The sequence below is a fragment of the Gorilla gorilla genome, chromosome X, assembly GCF_029281585.2.
Source record: "Gorilla gorilla gorilla isolate KB3781 chromosome X, NHGRI_mGorGor1-v2.1_pri, whole genome shotgun sequence".
Lineage (NCBI taxonomy): Eukaryota > Metazoa > Chordata > Mammalia > Primates > Hominidae > Gorilla > Gorilla gorilla.
In genome coordinates, this window is record NC_073247.2 from 64,046,504 (window position 1) to 64,067,045 (window position 20,542).

Genomic DNA, 20,542 nt, shown 5'->3' on the forward strand with positions numbered 1-20,542 from the left:
AACCTCTGCCTCCCAGATTCAAGTGATTCTCCTGCCTCAGCCTCCCGAGTAGCTGAGATTACAGGCACATGCCACCACACCGGGCTAATTTTTGTAGTTTTAGTAGAGATGGGGTTTCACCATGTTGGCCAGGATGGTCTCGATCTCCTGACCTCGTAATCTGCCTGCTTCGGCCTCCCAAAGTGCTGGGATTACAGGGGTGAGCCACCGTGCCTGGCCACATTGTTTTTGACAGAATGTTATTGCATACTTAATAGACTACAGTATAGTATAAACATAACTTTTATAAGCTTTATTTAGATATTGATTTTATTACAGTGGGTATGGAACCACACCCCTAATATCTGTGAGGTATGCCTGTATTGCCTTATCTTCCTTTTGATGTCTGCAAAGTCTGTAGTGATATTCCATTTCATTCCTGACATTAATAATCCGTTTCTTCTTTTGTTCTTTGTCAGTCCTGCTAAAGGTTCGTCAATTTTAATAAATTTTGTCAGAGAACCTGCTTTTGATTTTTCTCTGTTTTTCTGTTTTCAACTTCACTGATTTCTACTCTTTATTATTTCTGTCCTTTGGCTTGGTTTTGGTTTATTTTGGTCTCCTTTTGTTTAGCTTCTTGAGGTGAGATTTGAAAGTTTTCTAAGTAAATTCTTAGTGCTATAAATAATCTCTCTCAGCACTGCTTCAACTGCATCCCACAGATTTGGAAATGTATTTTCATTTTCATTCAGATCTATGTACTTATTTTTATTTATTTATTTTTAAACAGGGTCTTGCTATGTTGACTAGGTTGGTCTTGAACTCCTGGCCTCAAGCAATCCTCCTGCTGCCTTGGTGTCCCAAAGTGCTAGGATGAGAGATGTGAGCCACCACGCCAGCCTGTACTTTTTTATTGAGATATAATTCTCATACCATGAAATTCATCATTTTAAAGGTCACAATTCCACAATTCCACCTTTTGTTTTTTTTTTTTTTTTAAACAGAGTCTTGCTCCGTCACCCAGGCTAGAGTGCAGAGGCACAATCTCGGCTCACTGCAACCTCCGTCTCCTGGGTTCAGGCGATTCTCCTGCCTCAGCCTCTTGAGTAGCTGGGATTACAGGCCCACACCACCATGCCCAGCTAATTTTTATGTTTTTAATAGAGATGGGGTTTCACCATGTTGGCCGGGCTGGTCTCAAACTCCTGACCTCAAGTGTTCCACCCACCTCAGCCTCCCAAAGTGCTGGAATTACAGGCATGAGCCATGGCACCTGGCCAGGGTAATGCTTTTTTATCCACTGTCAACCTCTTTTAATTTGTGCATTTAGACCATTTACACCTAATTATTGATATATTAAGAGTGAATTGCTTGATGACTTGTGATTTTATAAAAGAAAAAAATAAGGGTGAAGTGTGCCATTTTATTTGTATTTTCTGTTTAAACTGTTTTTCGTTTCTCTGCTTTATCTGTCTTCCTGATGGTTACTTGAACATTTTTCAGAAATCCACTCTTATTTATCTATAGTAATTTTATGCAAAACAAAATCATACACATTTATTTACAGATCACAATACAGCAAAATGTAAATGAAATTTGAGAAAATTCTTCATTTTTCTGATTGAAAATATAAAATAGAATTTCTTCAGAAAAAAGATTTACATAAAATTTACTTCGCCTCATGATTTATGCTCTAAGAGTAAATTTTACAAAAATCAGCAACCAGTCTTCTTTTATGTTTAAAATGAAATGAACATGATAAATATAAATTAATAACTTACATTTATGTAGTAGTAAAAAACGTTAATAATTCTTTTTAAGAAGGAAACTATTTCATTTCTACCCAGCTTGGATTCACCATAAATGCAATCTGTAAATGATATTAGAATCTGTAAAGTCCCCTTGCTGCACTCACTTTTTTTCTGTGCCCTAACTGAAAATTACAGAGTGCCCTGACCCACTCAACTGCAGCTTTCTCCCAGCAAGCTTGAACCCAAACTGGGCCTTGAACATTCCCAGACACTGATAAAGGTATTATCTAGGTTGTCCAAAACACTGAAAGAAACTGGCCCTGGCCTTGAACCAAATACCTTAAACTCTCATGTAAATTCCATACCCTGATGTACTGGTTTATAACCTTGGTTGATAAAGCAGCAGCAAGGTTTGAAAAGACTGACTCCAATTTTGAAAGAAGTTCTACTGTGGGTAAAATGCTATCAAACAGCACTGCATACTACAGAGAAATCTTTCATGAAAGGAAGAGTTAACTTACGTGGCAAACTTCACTGTTGTCTTAAGTAATCCCAGCACTTAGGGAGGCCGAGGCAGGCAGATCACTTGAGGTCAGGAGTTTGAAACCAGCCTGGCCAACATGGTGAAACCCCGTCTCTACTAAAAATACAAAAAGTAGCTGGGCATGATGGCATGCACCTGTAATCCCAGCTACTCTGGAGTTTGAGGCAGGAGAATCACTTGAACCCAGGAGTTGGAGGTTGCAGTGAGCCAAGATCCTACCACTGCACTCCAGCCTGGGTGACAGAGGGAGACTCTGCCTAAAAAAAAAAAGAAAGAAAGAAAGAAAGAAAAAGAAAGAAATTGCCACAGCTACCTCAGCCTTCAGCAACCACCACCCTGATCAGTCAGCAGCCATCAACATTGAAGCAAGACTTTTGATGCAGACATTCACAGGTAGAACCCTCCTTTTCTCTCGCTGTCTGTTGTGAGGATTGCTGCAGCACTCTAAGTTCCTCTAATAAATGCTTTGGACTGATCACTTTGGTATTTAGTGCTTCTTTCTTTAGCATCCCAACCAGCCCTTAGGACAGCTTGAGGCGCTCCCTTGTGTGAACTCCAGCCACAGGTTCAGCATCACAGAACAGAACCTCATCCAAAGTATAAATTTGCCACATTTAGGAAAGTTTCAGAATTTCTTTCTTTCTTTCTTTTTTTCTTTTTTGAGACAGAGTCTCACTCTGTCTCCCAGGCTGAGTACAATGGCAAGTTTCGGCTCACTGCAACCTCCACCTCCCAGGTTCAAGCAATTCTCCTGCCTCAGCCTCCCAAGTAGCTAGGATTACAGGCACGTGCCACCACGCCCGGCTAATTTTTGTATTTTTAGTAGAGACTGGGTTTCGCCATGTCGGTCAGGCTGGTCTCAAACTCCCAACCTCAGGTGATCCGCCCGCCTCGGCCTCCCAAAGTGCTGGGATTACAGGCGTGAGCCACCACGCCTGACTGCATCCTCTTTGTCTTCACATTGAGTAGGCTGAGGAAGAGGAAGAGGACAGGCTGAGTTTGCTGTCTCAGAGGTGGCACAAGCGGAAGAAAATCCACATATACGTGAACATGCACAATTCAAACCCATGTTGTTCAAGGGTCAACTGTATCTTGGTGTTCACATCTGTTGATTGTCTTTCCTCATTCAATTTGAGATCTTCCTGATCCTTGGTATGATGAGCAACTTTTTATTGAAACCTGGATATTTGGGGTATTATGTTATAAGACTCTGGAATTCAGTAAAATCTTCTGAGTTGAACTCCTTTGAGCAGAGTCTGGCAGGAAAAGGTGTGGTGCTATCTCATTAATGCCAGATGGTGGTAGAAGTTCATGTTCTCCACTTGGCTTTCTCTGACACCACCTCAGTGAGTGAAGGGAGGTTTGAGCACCTCAACACAGCCTGGAGACTCTAGGCTCTTCGCTCAGTGAGGGTGGGGGTGGAGCCAGAGTTTTTCCACTGTGTGCGGCTGGAGTACAATGGTCATTATCTAAGTTTTCTGCGTTGCCAGGCTGCCCCTTTCTTGGTCCTTTATCTGGAGAAAGGCTATTTTTTTGGTCTGCATCTGTTGGTGTTTGTGGGTTGCAGGCTTCTCCAGTATCCAGTCTAGTATGTATGAGACAAAAAGAAAACCAAAGAACTCACCAATGTGTTGTTTCTTGGGTCCCAATGTCCGTAGTTGTTCTGCCTTCTCTCCACCTTTCAAAGTCTTATGTTTGATTGATTGATTGGTTGATGAACTGGGGTCTCACTTTGTTGCCCAGGCTGGAGTGGGGTGGTGAGATCATGACTCACTGCAGCCTTGACCTCCTCGGGCTCCAGTGATCCTCCCACCTCAGCCTCCTGAGTAGCTGGGACTACAGGCGTGTGCCACCATGCCCAGCTAATTTTTGTATTTTTTGTAGACACGGGGTTTCACCTTGTTGCCCAGTCTGGTCTCGAACTCCTGGGCTCCAGCGATCCACCTGCCTCAGTCTCTCAAAGTGCTGGGATTTACAGGCATGAGCCACTTCATCTGGCCGTGTTTGTTTTATATATAATATCTAGAGTTTTTAGTTATACTTAGTGGGCAAAATAGGAAAAAGTATGTCTACTCCATCTTCTCAGAAGTGGAAGGCCAAGGTAGTTAGTAGCAGCAGAGATGGTGAAAAGATGTCAGAGTCTGCAAATATTTTTAGGTAAATCCAACAGGATTTGCTTTGTGAAAGGAAAATATCATGGGGCCCCAAAATCACTAAGCTAAAGGGAAAAATAAAGCTGGGAACTGCTTAGGGCAAACCTGCCTCCAATTCTATTCAAAGTCACCCGCCTGCTCACTGAGATAAATGCATATCTGATTGCCTCGTTTGGAGAGGCTCATCAGAAACTCAAAAGAATGCAACCATTTGTCTCTTATCTACCTACAACCTGGAACCCCCCTTCCCCAGTCCAGTTGTGCCGCCTTTCCAGACCGAACCAGTGTTCATCTTACGTATGTTGATTGATGTCTCATGTCTCCCTAAAATGTATAAAACCAAACTGTGTTCTGACCACCTTGGGCACATGTCATCAGGACTTCCTGAGGCTGTGTCACAGGCATGCGTCCTCAACCTTGGCAAAATAAACTTTCTAAATTAACTGAGACCTGTCTCAGATTTTTGGGGTTCACAGCTTACAGCTTGGATATGAAGTGTGAGAAAGGGCTGAATTAAGGATTCTCAAGGTTTTCGGCTTTCACAACTGGAAGGATGAAGTTGCCATCTACTAATATGAGGGAGGCCGAGAGAAAAACAGGTTTAGGAACAGATGATTAAGAGTTAAGTTTTGGATATATTTCCAAGTGAAAATATTGAATAGGCAACTGTATGTTACATCCCCCTGACCTTTCCCTATTTATTCCTTCTGCAACTACAATTACTCATTTGTGAAATCATCCCATTCTGTCAGAGGCGTGTGAACCAGAGCAACTCCATCTTAAATAGGAGCTGGGTAAAATGAGGCTGAAACCTACTGGGCGGCATTCTCAGACAGTTAAGGCATTCTAAAGTCAAAGGATGAGATAGGAGGTCGGCACAAAATACAGGTCATAAAGACCTTGCTGATAAAACAGGTTGCAGTAAGGAGCCTGCCAAAACCCACCAAAACCAAAACGGCGACGAGAGTGACCTCTGGTCGTCCTCACTGCTATACTCCCAGCAGCGCCATGACAGTTTACAAATGCCATGGCAACGTCAGGAAGTTACTGTATATGGTCTAAAAAGGGGAGGCATGAATAATCCACCCCTTGTTTAGCGCATCATCAAGAAATAAACAGAGGCCAGGCGCAGTGGCTGTAATCCCAGTACTTTGGGAGGCCAAGGTGGGCAGATCACCTGAGGTCAGGAGTTCGAGGGCAGCCTGGCCAACATGGTGAAACCCTGTCTCTACTAAAAATACAAAAAATTAGCCTGGTTTGGTGGCAGGCGCCTGTAATCCCAGCTACTTGGGAGGCTGAGGCAGAAGAATCACTTGAACTCAGGAGGCAAAGGTTGCAGTGAGCCAAGATCCCACCACTGCACTCCAGCCTGGGTCGCAGAGTGAAGCTCCGTCTCAAAAAATAATAATAATAAAAAATAAAAAAAAGAGAGAGAGAAATAACCATAAAAATGTGCAACCAGCAGCCATCAGGGCTGCTCTATGGAGTAGCCATTCTTTCATTCCTTTACTTTCTTAATAAACTTGCTTTCACTTTGCACTGAGGACTCGCCCTGAATTATTTCATGTGCAAGACCCAAGAACCCTCTCTTGGGGTCTGGATCAGGACCCCTTTCCTGTAACACATTTTTCTGTCTTGCAACATATTTCTGGCGACCACAGAAAGGGCTATAGTGCAGAAACCCTGACTCAATGGCTACACCTTTGGGTAAGTATTGGGGTTCTGTAACATATTTCTGGCGACCCACGGAAGGGACGATACTGAGGAGACCCCCGACCCAAAGGAAAATCATCTGCATGCACCAGTTGGCTGACTTTAGGTAAGTGGGGTGCATATACCCGAGTAAAGAATGGGATTGGGGCAGGGCATGGTGGCTCATGCCTGTAATCCCAGCACTTTGGGAGGCCGAGGCGGGCGGATCACCTGAGGTCGGGAGTTTGAGACCAGCCCTACCAACAGAGAAACCCCGTCTCTACTAAAAATAGAAAATTAGCCGGGTGTGGTGGTGCATGCCTGTAATCCCAGCTACTTGGGAGCCTGAGGCAGGAGAATCGCCTGAACCCGGGAGGCGGAGGTTGCAGTGAGCTGAGATCACGCCATTGCACTCCAGCCTAGGAAACAAGAGCAAAACTGTGTCCCCACCCCCCTCAAAAAAGCCCAATTTAGGGGAGTTAGAGTCTCTCCTAAGACAGAGTGGGTTAGAGGCTCCTCTTAATAAACGGCAAGGACGCTTGACCGACCTTGGGTTAGAGGCCCAATTTAGGAGGGTGAGAGTCCCTCTCGGTAAAGTCCCTCTTGGCTAAGAACAGGTTCCACACTATGCGATGTTAACTGCTATTCTCTTCGGATTAATCTGCCTTGCATTCTTTGCTGATGGCTATGGGTGACAGGGTTAGGCCTGTACAGGACTGTGGGACATGGGGAGCTTTTTTTCCTCCCTAAAAGGGGAAACACTGGGAGCTGACAGGACTGCTGGAAAAAACCCTTGCCTGAACTTTTCAGTGTCTCTGCAGTTGGTAGGTCTTTCTCTGGCCTCCCTGATCATTTTGCTTTCCCCCTCACTCATCTTTCCCTTTTTTTTTTTTTAACAGAGTCTTGCTCTGTGCCCAGGCTGGAGTGCAATGGCACATCTCAGCTCACTGCAACCTCCGCCTCCTGAGTTCAAGCGATTCTCCTCCCTCAGCCTCCCGAGTAGGTGGGATTACAGGCTCACACCACCACGCCCAGCTAATTTTTGTATTTTTAGTAGAGACGGGGTTTCTCCATTTTGGCCAGGCTGGTCTCGAACTCCTGACTTCAAGTGATCCGCCTGCCTCAGCTTCCCAAAGTGTTGGGATTACAGGCATGAGCCACCGCACCCGGCCTGCCTTTCCCTTTCTTTTCTGTTACTCAGGGCAACCATCTTGCCCAGAGACCATGTGTTGAAACTCCAAGCCAGAGGTTGGATTAAAGATGACGGGGCCCATCTGGGGACAAATTTAAGCCTTGCCAGTTTGATATTGGGTGCTAAGCAGAGTGGCTAATGTCTCTGTTTTATCGCACGTAGCTTGCTCTGGCCAGAACAAAAAAAATAATTTCCCTTTATGATGCAGCTTGGCCCCCAGGGCAATGGTGCCGCAAGCCGGATCACTAGGGCCACTCAGGGAAAGGAAACCCAGAAGCCTGGCATGCCGACGAAAGGGTAAGAATTTCTTACCAGTCAGATTTCTGGCTTCTCTCTCTCTGTGCAAATGGTTGAATGAATGGAAAAACAAAAAACAAAACAAAACAAAAACAAAAACAGGCCGGGCAAGGTGGCTCACGCCTGTAATCCCAGCACTTTGGGAGGCCGAGGTGGGTGGATCACAAGGTCAGGAGTTTAAGACCAGCCTGGCCAACATGGTGAAACCCCGTCTCTACTAAAAAAAATACAAAAATTAGCCAGTCATGGTGGTGTGTGCCTTGTAATCCCAGCTACTCGGGATGCTGAGGTGGGAGAATTGCTTGAATCTGGGAGGCGGAGGTTGCAGTGAGCTGAGCCACTGCACTCCAGCCTGGGCGACAGAGCAAGACTCTGTCTCAAACAACAACAACAACAACAACAACAACAACAAAAACAGTGTTTATCTCCTCTGTAAAGTTTTGATTAATGCGAAAAAGAAGTCTAAGGTTAGGCCAGGGGTGGTGGCTCATGCCTGTAATCCCAGCACTTTGGGAGGCTGAGGTGGGCACATCACCTGAGGTCAGGAGTTCGAGACCAGCCTGGCCAACATGGTGAAACCCTGTCTCTACTAAAAATACAAAATTAGCCGAGCGTGGTGGTGCATGCGTGTAATCCCAGGTACTTGTGAGGCTGAGGAAGGAGAATCACTTGAACCTGGGAGGCGGAGGTTGCAGTGAGCCGAGATCGTGCCATTGCACTCCGGCCTGGACAACAAGAGCCAAACTCCTTCTCAAAAAAAAAAAAAAACAAGAATTAGAATTCTAAGTCTAGTCTTAAGCTGCTGTATTTTGTGCCATGAATTCGTTTTTCTTTGTCAAGGGATACTTTAGGATAAAACGTGGGTTTAGAACACCTGTAAGCCTGCTTTTCAAGACAGCCCAGCAAGCTGGTCAGTAACAAACTTGGCTGCAGGTCCCTGAAACAAACAAAAAACTGGATGAAGTCTCCGCGTTGTTTTATATCCTTGGGAGCTTGACCTTTCAACCACGTGGCGGTACTTTCTCTTGGTCTCCGCCTTTCAGGGAACAGGAATTTTAGGGTTCATGTCATAGTTAGCTCTAAAAATCATATTAAATAGTTAAAAGCCTTTGCAAGCTGAAAATTAACTACTCTAGACTCCATCTGGGAAAGCAAACAGAGACTGCCCTGTGCTGTAGCTCTGTAGCTAAGGTCTTGCACTTTCACAGTAGTGGTCCGGGTTTCATTCCCCACTAGGAAGTAAGTCATTTCTGGTTTAATATCTGTGTGACCTTGTTTATTCTCTTCTCCTCCTTGGAGTGTCTTAAATTTTCCTTTCTCTAAGCACCTAGGAGGTTACCTTTGGTAAAGTTCAGAAGCTAGAAATATTGGCCACTTGGCATGGCTAAAGTCGGATAATAAGTGATCTGAAAGGATTTCTTTTTTAGAGAGTACTATTGTTAAAAGTCAGCTTAATTAAAACTGAATATAGATATAGATATATCCAAGCTATAGATATATTTAAAAGGCCTTTCTGTTTTTCTCTTCTTGAAACTTGTTTTTCTGGAAAAAGTTTTTTTCTTCTCAGTCAACTGAATTATTTTTCTCCATTTTTTTTTTTTGTCTTGCCACTCTTAATGCACACACGAGAGGCCCTAAGATAACTTCTGGTAGCCTGGGACTCCTTGGGAAAAACAGAGGAGGCGCCACAGACTCCGTTTTGGGAAAAAACCTCTGTTTTCCTCATGAAACTCCAGGAATTAAAAGCAAATAGATCCCTCTCAAAATCAAAGGCCCTCTTCTGTTTTGCATTGTGTTATCTGACGGTTTTGAGTTTTGTGGGTATCAGAAATTACTTTGCATTATGAGAGAGCTTCGGTGTATAATAACTAGGTAGGAAATATGCTTTAAGGGATGGCTAATAGTACTTATAGAGGGATACTTGACTCTGCACACTTGGATCAGAGAAGCATGTTCTTGGCCACCTGGAAGGTAAGGAAACATCCCCACCCCCCACTGGGAGATGAGACTCCCATGAGGGATGGGCTGATTACAAAATGGGCTGATTGGCTTTGGGTTGCCTTGCAATGAGATGCAAGGTAGAAGCACTGCACTGTCTTCTGTAGTATTTCCCTCCTTTTGGGGATCCAGGAACCATTATAAAATGGCACCCTTAATTTTGGGGATCTGTATTTGCCTTCACCTGCTTATTTGCTGCTTATTTGGCTCTGGAAACTGCATGCTTTCCTGGCCCTGTTCCTCCAAGGGCTCCGCCCTGAAGCCAGTCATACAATTAAGAAAATGGCAAATGAAAAATCTTACAAGTGCTGAATCTTCTGTCTGTGTATTTATATGTGTTGTTTGTTTATATATAAAAGAGCTCTAATTAATTGGCTTAGAAAAATAAGCTCTTAAATATTTTGTCAGAAAAAATAGAAGCTTTAATGCCTTTTTGTTCATGTGACTTTAGTAATCTTTTGGAAATAAAGACAGTTTTAAAGATTATTGGTTGGGTGGGTGCAGTGGTTCATGCCTGTAATGCCAGCACTTTAGGAGGCCAAGGAGGGTGGATCACCTGAGGTCAGGAGTTCGAGACCAGCCTGGCCAACATGGTAAAACCCCATCTCTACTAAAAATACAAAAATTAGCCGGGCTTGGTGGCGGGTGCCTGTAATCCCAGCTACTTGGGAGGCTGAGGCAGGAGAATCACTTGAACCCGGGAGGCAGAGGTTGCAGTGAGCAGAGATCACGCCATTGCACTCCAGTGTGGGCGACAGAGACTCCATCTCAAAAAAAAAAAAAAAAAAAAGGTTACTGGTAAAATAAAATGTCTTGAAAATGTAGACATTTGGTCTAAATTGAGGTCAGATATCAGATTTGCTAAATGCTTTAAAATCAAACTGTTTCATTGACTTTTGAAACTTGTTCAATTTACCTACCTTAACTCCATTAGATTCTAGATAAGGCCTGGGGACATGTGGAGTTAGCCACACCCCCTTGGAATAACTACTTATTTTGCTTTACTCTTGTGGAATATATTGCTGCTATACTCTGTGTAGGAATACAGGACAAGCTTACTGAATGTTTTCTTAAACACATATTAATCTTCCAGATATCACCTTTTGTTGAAACTCAAGAGTTATGAATGGACCTTACCATAATGATGCTTTCTGACCGAGCTCCTCTCTACCCTGAATGCAAGAGACCCTCATAGTTAGGCAGGAATATCATGGCCCCTGCTCAACCTGAAGAAGTTACAGAAGATGGATCTTCATCCCTCTGAAACCCTTAGGATTAAGGGTTCTCTTATAAAAGGGAGGGGGGAAATGTCAGAGGCGTGTGAACCAGAGCAACTCTATCTTAAATAGGAGCTGGGTAAAATGAGGCTGAAACTTACTGGGCTGCATTCCCAGGCAGTTAAGGCATTCTAAGTCACAGGATGAGATAGGAGGTCGGCACAAAATACAAGTCATAAAGACCTTGCTGATAAAACAGGTTGCAGTAAAGAGCCGGCCAAAACCCACCAAAACCAAAATGGCAACGAGAGTGACCTCTGGTCGTCCTCACTGCTACACTCCCAGCAGCGCCATGACAGTTTACAAATGCCATGGCAACGTTAGGAAGTTACCATATATGGTCTAAAAAGGGGAGGCATGAATAATCCATCCCTTGTTTAGCATATCATCAATAAATAACCATAAAAATGGGCAACCAGCAGCCCTCGGGGCTGCTCTATGGACTAGCCATTCATTTATTCCTTTTTTTTTTTTTTTTTTTGAGACGCAGTCTTGCTCTTGTTGCCCAGGCTGGAGTGCAATGGCATGATCTCAGCTCACTGCAATCTCCCCCTCCTGGGTTCAAGCGATTCCCCTGCCTCAGCCTCCCAAGTAGCTGGGATTACAGGTGCCAGCCACCATGCCCAGCTAATTTTTTGTATTTTTAGTAGAGACAGGGTTTCACCATGTTGGCCAGGCTGCTCTCGAACTCCTGACCTCAGGTGACCCACCCGCCTCGGCCTCCCAAAGTGCTGGGATTACAGGCGTGAGCCACCGCACCTGGCCCTAGACCTCATTACATCTTAACTGGAATCTTGCAATCAACTTCACACTGGCCTCCAAGTTAGCCCACTGCAGTCTCTCCTCACCCCAAGGATCGCTAGAGAGAATCTTCCAAAACACTGGACTTCCGTGACCCAGTCCCTGCCAACCTCTTCAGCTTCATCCCTGACACTTGCTACCTTACTGCAGCCTGTACTCCAGCTCAACTCAAGGGCTTGTAGTTTCACTCACACACGGGGCTACTTTATGACTTTCTAAGTTTGCTCATGCTGTTCCTTTTGCTTGGAATGCTTTTTTCCAACTCATCCTCTGCCCTCTTTGCCTGGTGAGTGCTCTTCAAACTTAATCCAGGCATTACATCTTCCCAGAAGCATTTCTGGCCACTCAAACTGGGTTCGGTCTCCTTCTTTCATGCTCCCATAGCACCTCAAACTTATTTGTAACATAGTATTTACCCACTATGATGTATGTGGGTTTCCATGTCTGTATACTAAACTACATACTCTTTGAAGATCAAGCTCTCCAATGGTATGCACAGGGTCTGATACAACAGGCTTTAATAAACGACTTTAGAACTGAACAATTGATATTGAACTGGCATGGAAGGCACTCTGGAACCTTCCAACAACTTTGTGTCATAGATTTGCTTGCTATCTCCACTACAGTTTAAGGCCCACCACCCCTATTGACTCAGCCATCTCCCTATGTTTCTCAACCACCACCTCCCTCATGAAGCCAACTCAATTTCCCGCCCCAGTTTGGAATACTCTCCCTAATTCCTTAAAGGTTTACTTTCTCTGTACTTCGAGATTCTAGGTGTTGGGCAAATTTTGACTGGGAAAAAATAAACTATGTCTGCTGATCGCCTGAGTGCCAGACATTGAATTTTCATATACAAATATATATATGTATATATATATATATATATATTTTAGGTAAAAGCCAGACAGAACTAAGAATTTTCTTTAAAGGCACTAGCTAATATAATTCCTCCCAAGAATCCTGTGAAGTAGGGAGATCGTATCTTCATTTCACAGATGACAAAACTCAGGAAAGGAAATATGAAGCAACCAGTTCAAGATCATATAGGAAGCAGAGCTGTAATATAATCACTGGACTTCTCAACTCCCAGGCACATCCTCTTTCCACCACATCCCATTGTCTCCAGGTTGGGCCAGGTTCTGGAAAGCCTTGAGAGCCAGAGGGTGTAATAAGCAGTTCCAAGTCATGAAGCGTTCTTAAGCAGGAGGGGATGATGAAAATAGAACTCTGGGGAGATACTCCTGAAAGGTTGTGTATGACAGAATTTAGTGTGAGGGAGGCTACTGGACTCCTGACAAGGAAAATACAAAATGAGTACTCTAACTCTCTGAACACATTCATTGGTGAGTGCTGGCATTACGACGGGGTCCCATGGAAAACGAGAGGGTCTGAGGTTATTTTGAGAATTAAAAAGCTGAAGGGGATATAGGAGTCCATCTTCTGTCTCTTGGGTTGAGTGGCCGACCTCATGGTCTGGCCCCTGGAAATGGCCTGGGATTTCTGCCTTTTATGGGATGTAGGAGTCCAGGAAAAGGTCCAAGTTGACTGGACAGTTGGGTGAAGGTTTCCTTAGGAAAGTGGCATTCGATGGCACACCAGATGAGATGGTGCCGTCCCCATCTCTCCTTCAGTAGCTTCCAAACTAGCCTTCTTGACTTCAGTCTCTCCCCGTCTTCACCCACCTCCAAAGGGATCCTTTTCACACTTATTTTGTCTTTTTTTTCTTCCTTTTTGTGGAGAACGGAGTCTCGCTATGTTGCCCAGGCAGGTCTCGAACTCCTGGGCTCAAGCTATCCTCCCGCCTCTGCCTCCCTGAGAGCTGGGATTACAGGCGTCAGCCACCGCGCCCGGCCCAAAGGGATCCTTTTTAAACGCCAAGTTGGATCATGTGATTTTCTGCTTAAAACCGTTTAAAGGTTCTCTGCCATTCTGGGGATAAAGTAAGGTCTTTTGACAAACATCAAAATTACATATCCTCCATAACCTGGGATTTTAAAATAAATATTATGCCTAAAAACTAACCAATTATGATCATATGCCTTCTCAAACTACATATTCCCTCTTGGGGATTGTGCTGATGTTCCCCCAGGTGAGTCCCAGCTGCAGTTTACGATATTGTTGACCTATATCTACACACACACACACACCCCCCAACCTGTTTTTATTCAAGCTACTGCTTCGGCTTGGACTACTCTCCCATTGTTCTTAGCCAGACCAACTAATTGCTTTTCATCTTTCAGCTCAGGCACCACCCAATAGGAAGGCTTCCCCAATCTCCTTGCTTCTCTAGGATGGATTCCCTGCTCATCTCTATCAATGTGCTGTATCATATGATGCTCCTCTCCTCCATTCAACTTACTGGAGGGCAAGTGCCATTTCAGTTAACTTGGTGTGTACGGAGTCCCGATGAAGGGGCCTGTGTAGTTGAGGCAGGAGAAACAACATGAGATAGCAGAAATGGGGATCTGCACTCAGAACAAGTTAGGGCTAGAGGATTCGGTTTGGGAATTAACAGCATCCAGAAAGTTTAGGGGCAACCAAGCTTCTAGAGGGCTTCATAGTTAATTCCATCTTGCAAATGTAGAAACTGAGACACAGACAAGCAGTTTCTCCCAAATTACTTGGTTAGTCATTGAAAAGGAGGGCTCTTTAGCCACAAGTCCTGTGCACTTTTCCACTCCATACTGGAAAGGGGGATGACTGAAGTTGGGTGCCTCGTTTCCCTCCCAATTTTGAGACAGGAACCTCTGAACTGCTGGCACCTCCTGCCTGGACTGAGGAATAAGGTGACCAAGATTCTAGCTTATCCTCTAACCTGAGGCTGGTAAAAACAAAGCACGAAAAAGTGCTTTGTCCCTTGACTGAGGAAGGTGGGGTGGGAATTGGTGACAAAAATAACCCAGCCCACCATTCCTGCAAAGGCTTTAAAGCCCTTCTTTCCTGTTTCCTTTCTACCAGGAAATACAGTTCTCTATGCTTCAGACATGAACATTATCAAAACCCCACCTACTCCTGAGACACTGTGAGAACTGGAGGAGGTCATTTAACCAGTAGGTGCCAAAACCAGACAGCCTCACTCCAGACCCACAGAAGCAGAATCTCCAGGAGGAAGTAAATCTTGACTGGGTTCAAAATACTTTAATAGGTGACCCACAGACAGTAAGCAGCCTGCCCTGGCTCACCCACAGAGTCAGGGTGGTGGTGAATTTGAAACTGAGGCTCCCAAGATCACCCTGGGAGCTCTCCTTAGGAGATAACTCTCAATTCTGCACCTTGCACACAACAGAGGCTTAATAAAGATCTGTTGGGTGCTTGAGCCTCGGAAGATTTTCTAATATGGTGAAGGCAAAGAACGTAAGTTTTGGAATCAGGCAGATCCTGCTGCAGAAGACCACTGGCAAACTTCAGTCTCCTTAACTGTAAAATACGACGAATATCCTCATGGGGTTTTTCAGTGAGGATTAAATGAGATATCCCGAAGTAAAATCCCTAGCCCAATGCCTGGCACCCAAAAGGCACTTAATAAATGGTAGTGTTTATCAGTGAGAAGTGGTAGAACAGAGTGATAAGAATACACATTCTGGAACCACGTTGGTCCCAGAATTTTCATGTATGATACAGGAAGGTTACTTTGTTTCTTCGCTGGCAGGATGAGGGTGTTGGTGAGGATGAAATGAATCAATAAAGTATTAAGAGCAGTGCCTGGCACAAGAAAACAAGTGCGATAATTGTGAAAACAAGCTCTGATAATTGTATTCTTCTAACCCTTGTACTGGCCCTAAGCACAGTAATCAAGTCCAGATTGCACAACAAGTGCATGGAAGAGAGAGGGAAAGAAAAAAAAAATCCCACATTCACAGAAAGAGGACACACTTGAAAAAGCAGTCTCTGGAAAGCCCTCCCATTGAACTTGTTAGGCCCCTTTGAATTATTGCACCCTTTCTTTTCTGCTCAGTCTGCTTCTGATGATCTACTTCAGGTGTGTGAAGCGTGTCCCTCCTGAGGGTGGGAATACCCTTCCCACTTCAAGTATAAGGCTGAGCACCAGGGAAATGCCTGACAACTTGCTGAGGGAGAGACAAAGAGTACAAGGAGAAGGCAGCACTCCCGGACCCCGCGCCACACCACCACCCTCACCACAAAAAAAAAAGAATGCCAAGCAAAGCAATTGCCAAGATAAATCACTTTTATCTCTATAGGAAAGGGAGGATCTAAAAAAAATATAAATTACATTAGTAACACAACATAAGAAAAAGACAGGGACAAAAACAACAGAGAAGTCTGAATGATGCTACCCTAACCTATTTATAAAAAGGCCCTGCATCAGAAATTCACAATCCTACCCACTTCTAAAAATATATTTAGACATGTACAGAAGCGGTGGGCTTGTTTTTAAATTGTTTGCTTTTTTTGTAAAAATATATTAAAGGTGAATAGAAATCCTCTCTCCCTTCCCCCTATCCAGCCCCCAGCTAGGGATTGGAGATCAGGGGTAACTATCTCATGGTGTTCTAAACCTTGATTACTAACACTCCCAACCCCTCCCCAACTCACTTCACTTAGAACCTGAAACATTAAAAAAAACAAAAACAAAGACATCAGCCTCTTTGGAAAAGCATAACTCTGAGGGTAAACTTGCTTTTCATTGGAAACAACACAAAACAACAAACAGGGGGCTCCAAGAACCCAACTAAGCTAAATGAAACCCAGTCAAACAGAGGCTGGGTTTCAGCTCCACAGAAAACTTCTAACAAAGAAATAGAGGGAAAAGGCCGGAATCGGGGGGATTTGCTAGCAATTAGCTGCCTTTGAAAGATCAAGAGGGGGTGTTAATGGACAAAAGGGCTGGGGACCTGATCTTGGTTACAGCAGTCACCGCATAGTCAGGCAGTTGCCTATACAGGACAGAGGCTTCTCCTGCCCTCCCCTCACTACCCTCTGCTGCCTTGAAATCCCCAAAATAAGCAAAGCTGGGCAGAAACAGAGGGGAGGGGAGTAGGGACTCACGTGCTAAGGGGGAGGTAGCCAGGCTTTTTGCCTTTGGTGTGACTAGATGGAGAACTGCTTGGCCCCTGGGGTCCCCAAGGTAGAGAAAGCAAATGGGCTAAAGGAACCCCTGATTCCAAGGAAGGAAAGTAGAGGCAGGGCTATGGAGAAAAGAAAGACAAACTGGAGATACAAAGATGACAAAAGAAGCCTCACAAATTCCCTGTGGCCTGCATGGTAGCTATTAAATTCCCCAGAAGCATTGGGCAAGCTGGGGTGAGGTTGGAGTGGGTGGTACAGGTGGAAAGGGCAAGGGTACACTCCACTTGGGTAGTGCCAAATGGAGGTGGGGGGATGTTCTCCATCGAGTCCAGATTGCCAGTGAGGCAAGGCGGTGGGAGGTGGGGGCACTGTCTGGACAATGGAGACAATCCACGAAGGAAGGACAGGGGAAGGGAGGATCGGATGGATGGTCTGCTCCTTCACGGATGGGCGTCTCTTCTCTTCAACTTGGGCTCGTGAATGGCCTGTCTGCATTCTGCTTGAACGATGACCTGTCGTCTGGAAGTGCAAAGGCCCAGGAGTGAAGATGTGAGTCCTGAGGTCTTCTTCAGACCAAGACCTCAGGTGGAGAAAGAAGCATGAAAAGTTCCCGATGGAGGACCCAGGTGTGGGCCGTCCCGCCACACCCTCCATAATGTCCAGGCTGTGCTCTGTGGTATAGGCGGAGCAAGCAGGCTGTAGGGCCAGGGTTATCTGCGTCATTGGCAGGTGCTTTCAGGTTTCTGGGAGATGGTTTTCCACCTGCCAGGGCCCAGCCACAGCCACAGCCACAGCCACGTGGATAATGTTCTACATGATTTCAAAATCCAGGCAAATCCCTGGAGCTCACCCTAAAACAAGTGGCCTCATGTGTAGCCAGCTAAAAGTAGCTTCCTCCAACAGGCTACAAAACCGTGGTCAAAGGCTTGGGCATCTGACCTCTCCCTACCTTGACAAGTGATAGGAATCACCTTTCTTTCGAAAGGTAAGTGAAGTTGGCATTTCTAGGCCACTTCTGGAAATGGCCCACAGTGGGGCAGGAAGGAGGCTCTAGGCCTTCCTCTTCATTTCCATGAAGCACTTGGCAAGAGGGGGCAGAGACCACAGCCTTCTCCCATGAGCAAGTCTGGAGGTGGGGCATGTCCACTGGACTGGGGAAACGGGGCAAACAGAATGGGTGGAGGTGGGCAGGCTTCTGGATATAGGGCTAGAGTTGCAGAAAGTGTCAAGCACTGGGCTTCCCACTTCATGGCTCAGGCTCCTTCATACCTCTCCTCATCCTGCCTTCCAGCTCTAGCGGGGGATGAAGAGTAAAGAACAGACAAGGCAGGTGACGGGAGTGGTTTGGACGAGTAGAAAAGAGGGTTCTAGTCAGCTGGAAACCTCTCCCATTTACCTGCTACTCAGTGGAGAAGGCAGGCAGGATGCTCTAGTGAAAGTGGGGAAGGGAACTAGAAGGAGTCGGTGGAGGGGTCCGTGCCTTTGGTAAGTCCCAAGAAAGCAGGACAATGCACCTCAGCACCTTGTCCAGGGCAGATAGGATCCAGGAGTGCCCCAAGAGTTGACAACGGAGAAGGCAATGGGGGTAAAGGGGTGAGGGGTGGGACACAGGAGGGCTCACAGAAGTAGTTTGCCATTTCTGTGGATTTTCAGGATACGGCCGAGTCTCTGCTTTGCTGTGGCCAGGCCCTTTTTGGGACGCTTTCCTGTGGGGGAAGGGAAAAGTAAGCAAGGGCTTTGGCAAGGGCTTCAACACCAAATCTGGCACCAACTGCCCTCAGGCCACCTCCCCTTCCTGTTTCTCTACCCACAAAGTTTCTCCATCCTTAGACCATATTGGGCAGGAAGCCCTCCTTAACTACTTCCAACCAACACCACATGCTTTGACTCTTCCTCCTATGACCTCCTGTAGCAGCAACAGACTCCCTGATTACAGTTTGTCTAGTTCTTTTTCTCCACTGATTACTCTGGTCCCAATCATTTTCCTTCCAAGATCCTGCAGGGAGGTAAATGTACTTCCATACCCTCTTATCCTACCCACCAGGACTGGACAAGTGCCTGGTTAGTGATTAGAGCTCAGTGTCCCTGAAGTTGCCATCCCTAGGGCCTTGCTTCATTAGAAACTCTCATCCTCATCAGCCTTCAACATCACACCAACCTCCATGCCCTTGAGCTGCGTACTCTAGGGATCGGGCTTTGAGGACCAAAGTGAGGGAAAGGAAGGCTTCAGTCCTCTAACTCTTTGTTGTCTCTGTCTCCCCACATTAAATCCCCTCCCATGTCCTATTTGACTGCCTCCATATTTGATCAGTTCATCTCCTTCCTCTCCATTCCCTCTGGCAGAGCCCCAGGTACTCTTCCTGCCTGCCTGAACTTGTATATGTGCCTGCTCCCTAGAGTTCCCATCTCTAGCCCACCCTCTACCTCCTTCTGGCCACCAGAAGGATCTTTCAAAACTAAAACCTGATCTTGTCTGTACTTCAAATCAGTCAACATCTCTCCATGGCCCATAAGATCAAATCCAAGCACCCTAGGTTGGCCTTCAGTGTCCCTCCCTGGTATTGTCATCTACTAGAGCACTTAGGATTTAGGGCAGGTGGCTCTAAGATCCTTCAGTTCTACAACCATATGGCCGTTGTACCTTGTCCTGCCTGATTGCTCTGGGAGCCAACTGAAGGGCGCCGCTGGGTCAAGAAGACACCGGGGGCCATAGGTGTGGTGCTGCGGTTTGCCTGGGCCATGCCAAAGGCATTGGGACGAGCGGTGTACTCATGGTCAGCGAGACTTCCTGACAGGGCCTCTTGTTTAGGCTCAGGAGGAGGCAGGGGTGAGGAGGAGGTGACAAGTTGTGGTGTGGCAGCCACAGTGGGGGCTGGTACTGTCAGACTGAGATTGGAGTCTTGAGGGCGAGGCTGTTCTACCTCCTTTAGCAAAGGCTTCTTCTTGATATATTTCTTCTTTTGGGCCTTCTGTAGCTCCTGAAACACAAGCCAAGTAGGAGGAGAGATTAAGGAGTGAAGAAGACAAGTTCCCAGGAAAGGAACTAACTAGACAATGTCCAATATGGTTGTGCAACCTGCCACCCTCTCCCTTACCTGCACCAAGTCTAGCCTGGATGTACACACAGCACATAACAGGTCTTCCAATACCTGAGATCATCTCTTTGTTACCATCCATCCTTAAGTCACCACTGTCACTTATTAGTACAGTGCCAAGAAAGCTGTAAATGAATTTGGAGACTAGGATTTTGGTCCTAGCGTTGCCACTAATGAGGTAGACCTTGGACACGTCTAATAATAATAACTAAATTTACATCAGCAGCTGAGACACTTTATATACTTTATCTCATTTAATCCTCATAACAGCTCTAAGAAGAAAAAATCCTAACTTTACATATGAGAAAATGGAGGTGCAGGGATATTAAGTAACTTGAGCCCAAAGCCTCACAGCTGAAAAGTAGTTGGGACCACTATTTAACCAGGTCTATCTGAAGAGACACCTTGCAAACTTCTCAAAGTGGAAAATCTGAGCGTAGAAAGATTAGAAAGATTATTAGTTTTGGAATGAGATAAATCTGGTTCAAATCCAGGCTTGTGTCCCTAAATTGGATGACTATGGTCAAACTGACTAACCTTTCTGAATCTCAGCTACCTCATCTATAAAACAGGTAAAATAATATCTGCTTTTTAGGATTTTTGAAAAGATTAAGTGATGACATAAAAATACACAGCACATAGTAGATATTCGACAAGTGGTTAATTATTATTCTATCTTCATCTCTTATAATGGCTTCACTTCCTCTTGCTGGTCTTTTTCTTTTAACAGTG

General features: G+C 45.3%; 1 protein-coding gene across 8 annotated transcripts in view; it reads right to left on the reverse strand.

Moving 5' to 3' along the window:
- Positions 1-15,855: 15,855 nt before the first annotated feature.
- PHF8 (PHD finger protein 8) overlaps positions 15,856-20,542 on the reverse strand; it is a 107,877-nt gene continuing 103,190 nt past the window's right edge. For 6 of the 8 annotated variants that reach the window (XM_055376516.1, XM_055376517.1, XM_019019556.3 and 3 more), the window contains 3 exons: positions 19,357-19,693; positions 18,337-18,421; positions 15,856-17,234 (listed from right to left, as the gene is read on the reverse strand). In XM_055376516.1, the coding sequence (XP_055232491.1) occupies positions 17,156-17,234; positions 18,337-18,421; positions 19,357-19,693 (501 nt within the window). In that variant the 3' untranslated portion in view covers positions 15,856-17,155. Of the gene's footprint in view, positions 18,422-19,356; positions 19,694-20,542 lie in introns of all 8 variants that reach the window. The other 2 variants (XM_055376519.1, XM_004064216.5) reach the window with 1 other exon arrangement.